The sequence below is a fragment of the Teleopsis dalmanni genome, unplaced genomic scaffold (assembly GCF_002237135.1).
Source record: "Teleopsis dalmanni isolate 2A unplaced genomic scaffold, ASM223713v2 unscaffolded_contig_3753, whole genome shotgun sequence".
Lineage (NCBI taxonomy): Eukaryota > Metazoa > Arthropoda > Insecta > Diptera > Diopsidae > Teleopsis > Teleopsis dalmanni.
Window position 1 is genome coordinate 1 of NW_024035135.1, and position 4,337 is coordinate 4,337.

The window sequence follows — 4,337 nt, forward strand, 5'->3', positions numbered from 1 at the left end:
TGGTGAAGATCGTACTTGCAAAATTGCAAGTACTGTCTTGACTTTCATGGTACAAGGAATCGCAGGAGTAAGATGGTCTCAACCTCTTGCATACTTTTTTGTAAATGGAAGTTGCAAGGGTGAAGTTCTGAAATCGTATGTTATTGAAGTAATTCAACAACTTCAGGGCATTAATCTTTACCCATGCCATTTAGTTTGTGATCAGGGTAGAAACAATATTAAATTAGCTAAGTTATTAGAAGTAGATGTACATCACCCTTTTTTTAATGTCAATGATGAAAAGATATTCTTTTTTTATGATGCACCCCATTTGATAAAAAGTACCAGGAATTGTTTAGAAAATAGCAGTAATAATGTTATATTTAATAATTGTAAAGTAAGTTGGGAAGATATTAGTGCCTATTATGAATTGTCTATCGCTGATAGACAGTAGAAAAATTTCTACTGCTGATAGACAAAATCAAATTTTGGTATTATGAAATGCAAACTGATAGAAGTTTTTCTATCAGCGGTAGACAAATTTGTCTACTGCATTTGAGCAGTAGAAGTTTATCTATCGTATAAAATAAATGCTGTTAAAACGCTTTATACAGTCAATTTAACATATAAATTTAATATAACTTAAATATTATTAATTTAATAGTTAGTAATAATTCATTTAGATTTAATATTATATAATTTATCATTTTATATATCTGTTTTCAAGTGTTGTGTATTATATATTGAGAGTAACGGTTGTTAAATTTTTGTTTTTTTATATTATTTGCTTATGTTTGCTTATTCTATCATTTTGTAGTTAACTTCACTGTAATACAAGCATCTTTGTTATACTTTATATATATTTTTCGACGAATAATGTAAGTTTTTATATAAAATCAAGAAATAATAAAATTAATAAGGTTTGTTGTAGGGCAAAATCAATAAGTAATAAAAAGCTAATAGCAAAACTTGTTGCAAATATGGAGAAATATCCAGATATTGCGAAAGGTATTTGCAACAAGGCACGCTCTAGACCAACGTGGGAGAAAATTGCGGTGGAGCTAAATAGTTTAGGTCCACCAATAAAGACGTGGGACAAGTGGGTAAAGGTGAGAATTATCTATCACACATAATACTAATTACCTTTCACTTTTATTTTATATTTCTTTTTCAGGTTTGGGTTGATTTGAAAGCTAAAACAAAAAAAAATTGCCGCAAACACAGCGCAATTCAAGTTAACCGGGGGTGGTCCCAGCTTGGTTCAAACGCTTAGTCCAATGGAGGAAGCCATTGATAATTTGGTGGATCTAAATCAGTCCACTGATCCCAAGGGCTTTGAGTTGGGGCTGCCAAATGAAGTTAATAATTTCGAAATTGTGGAAGAGCAAAATGCGGAAAATGGTGGTGCAGAAAGTGAAGATGAAGTTTATCTGCCACCAACGAGTAAAAAACGAAAAAAGGTAGCCTCTAACCAGACAAGACTAGAGCTACTAAAGGCACAAACAAATGCCCAGGAACTATTTTATAAAGATGTCTCTAGGCGACTAGAAAGTACTGAAAATCTTTTAGTAAGAGAAAGCATTCAAAAACAAGAGTATTGTGATCGAAAACTTGCTCTAAAAGAAGAAAAATTAAGATTATTTAAAGAAAATGCCGACAAAAGAGATAAATATCGCTCTGTTAAGCTTCAACTGCTTAAAGAAAATACTAATATTAATAATTTAATTTAATTTAATTTAATTTAATTTAATGTACATATGTAAATATTACCACACATTATAAAAATATTAAAGTATATATAAATATAAACAATTATTTCTAGATTATTTAAGTTTAAGTTTAATATATTAATATATATATTAATAAAATATTTTTTAAGAATATTTGAATTGGATTTTATACTTTTAGAGGAGATGTAATTAAATTTCAATTTTTTAATGCATAATTGAACGTGCAATTTCGTCCCTTAACAAATGCGGATTTGCGCCCAATGGCGAGTCGTCATTCGAAATTTCCAATGGATCATCTTCTGGCTCATTATCATCGTTATCTTGATATACATCTGGTGGTGTAGGCTCGGACAAACCGTATTTAATGCAAATGTTGTGTAATGCTGCACACACATGTATTATTTTTGTTGCTTTTTCTGGTGTATAATGAAGACCTCTAGCTCCAATTAAGCATCTGAAACGATTTTTAAAAGTGCCAATACATCGTTCTATGATCTCTCTTCCTAGGACATGCTTCTTATTAAATTGTTGTTCTGCAGAGCTATCTGCAGGGTTTCGGTATGGTGTCAAAAGATATGGTTTTAAGGGATACCCTGAGTCTCCTGAAAAATTAATTCAATTAATAATTTGTTTTAATATTTTACTTAAAATTTACCTAGCAACCAAGTATTCTGCATTCCGTTTTGATATTCAGTTTCCAAATGCGCTTTGAGATTTGACATATTGAAAACAAAAGAATCGTGAGAAGATCCTGGATATTTTGCACTTACATATCTTATCTTTCTTTTGTGGTCACATACCTTGCAGTACGGTTTAAATTAATTTGGCATGTGTTCGAACATTAACTCATATATACTTACAATCATAGCATTTATGCTGTGATATCCTTTTCTGCAGAAATATAGATGTTGTGTGTTTTTTTTTAATGATACAATTTTTATATGTGTACCATCAATAGCGCCAATGATGGCCGGAATACCACATTTTTCATAAAAAGAAAGCTTTGTCGCACAAGTTTCTGCTTCTGTATTTATAAATGAAACATATTTAGGACAAATTGTGCTCTCCAATGCATTCAATACTTCATTAATTATTACGGACAGTGTTGACTGCGCCATTCCAACAATGCCCTCGTTACCTATTCCTAACTGATAAGAACCTTGCGCAATAAATCTTAATAAAGCAGCCAACTTATTTACTTTTGAAATCGCTTGTCTTGTTGTACCGCTTTGCAAGTGGCCGTCAATTTCGTGCAACACTTCCAGAAACGCTTCCTTGCTCAAGCGATAGTTAGCAATAAATCTTTTAAATGAAAACAAATATATTAATCACAATTATACATTTATCACATTTGAATTTACGTTTGTGTATCATATTCCAGTGGATTTGCTGCATCTCGAATTCTGCGTCTGTATAGACGAAGATTTGTATTTTCATCGTCTTCCGATGAAGACGAATACCAAATATCTACTGTGGACATTTTTTTTTACTTTTATATTTATTTTATAAAGAATTTCAATTCAATTGAAATGATTCTTAGCAAACAAATTTAAAAAAATTAGTTCAATTAAAGCTGGGCGCTCTAAAACCCTTACATCATTCACAATAGTGCAAATGTTTGTCTATCAAGTTTCATAATACCAAATTTGCCTATCAATCGACTCGGTAGACAAATGTCTATTGTCTATCGGTAGACATTTCATAATAGCCACCATTGTTCATTTTTTTAATATTGATTCAAAATCAACTATTCGATGTGCGCCTCACTTGACAAATGCACATATTAGGCCCAATTCTTTTCAAAAAATGCGTGTCAGATTTGCTTCTCAAGTATTTAGCAACACAGTTGCATCAGGAATGAGAGCATTATGTAAATCAGGTTTAATTGATTCAAGTAATACGAGTACTGTTAACACTGCTGAATTTGTTCTGTTTTTTAATAATCTTTTTGATGTATTCAATTCAAGCAGCACCAGTAGCTTAGGACTTAAAAAAGGCTTTTGCGGATCAATTGAACAATTGGATTTTCTGCAAAAAGCCGAAATTCTTCTCAAATCCATTAGATTTGAAGACAACGAAGGTAACAATATTGTTAAGAACTTCTCTTTTATTAAAGGGTGGCTTCTCAATATTAACAGCCTTCAGCATATATGGCAATATTTAGCCTCTAAGAATTTTCAGATTTTAATGACCAGAAAGCTTTGTCAAGATGTGATAGAACATTTTTTTGGACAAATACGACGTGGTGGAGGCAATTGTGCAGGCTTCACTCCACATTTATTTACTTGCCTTTTTCAGAAGAGATGGGGATTAAGTTATTTGAATTGCATAGTAAATGGCAATACTGAGCAATTAATTGAATTTGACTGTCCTTCTACCGTAGGCCCTACCGTTAATTCACTTACTCCAAGTTCCCCTGATCAGAGTTTAGAAATTGTATGCAGTGATGCATTAGTGATTGACACGTTCTGGCAGGAGTCTCATATGTTTAGAGAACCCATGCACTGTTTTCTTCATTGTTTTGATTTTAATGTTGATATTGATATGGATGAACGTATATTCCTTAGCAGAAATGCATTTATTTATGTATGCGGGTGGTTATACTTTAAAATTCACAAATCACACAAT

The 4,337-nt window shown here is 31.7% G+C and overlaps 2 protein-coding genes across 2 annotated transcripts; one reads left to right on the forward strand and one right to left on the reverse strand.

The window, feature by feature from the left end:
* Nucleotides 1-959: 959 nt before the first annotated feature.
* Nucleotides 960-1,614, forward strand: LOC119665172. The gene is made up of 3 exons (XM_038074470.1): nt 960-1,088; nt 1,173-1,547; nt 1,606-1,614. Exons 1-3 carry the CDS (start codon nt 960-962, stop codon nt 1,612-1,614), a joined length of 513 nt encoding a protein of 170 aa, XP_037930398.1.
* Nucleotides 1,615-1,913: 299 nt separating this feature from the next.
* Nucleotides 1,914-3,189, reverse strand: LOC119665173 (putative nuclease HARBI1). Its single transcript, XM_038074471.1, has 4 exons — nt 3,071-3,189; nt 2,570-3,011; nt 2,365-2,509; nt 1,914-2,311 (listed from the first exon to the last, which is right to left on the reverse strand). Exons 1-4 carry the CDS (start codon nt 3,187-3,189, stop codon nt 1,914-1,916), a joined length of 1,104 nt encoding a protein of 367 aa, XP_037930399.1.
* Between the last annotated feature and the right edge of the window lie 1,148 nt (nt 3,190-4,337).

Bases quoted from the DNA above. Each gene is read 5' to 3' on its own strand.
- LOC119665172 (XM_038074470.1), top strand. From the start codon at position 960: ATGGAGAAATATCCAGATATTGCGAAAGGTATTTGCAACAAGGCACGC. The intron at 1,089-1,172 runs GTGAGAATTATC...TTGATTTGAAAG, and splicing joins CGTGGGACAAGTGGGTAAAG to CTAAAACAAAAAAAAATTGC.
- LOC119665173 (XM_038074471.1), bottom strand. From the start codon at position 3,189: ATGTCCACAGTAGATATTTGGTATTCGTCTTCATCGGAAGACGATGAA. The intron at 2,510-2,569 runs GTAAGTATATAT...CCGTACTGCAAG, and splicing joins ACAGCATAAATGCTATGATT to GTATGTGACCACAAAAGAAA. The intron at 2,312-2,364 runs GTAAATTTTAAG...TTAATTTTTCAG, and splicing joins GCAGAATACTTGGTTGCTAG to GAGACTCAGGGTATCCCTTA.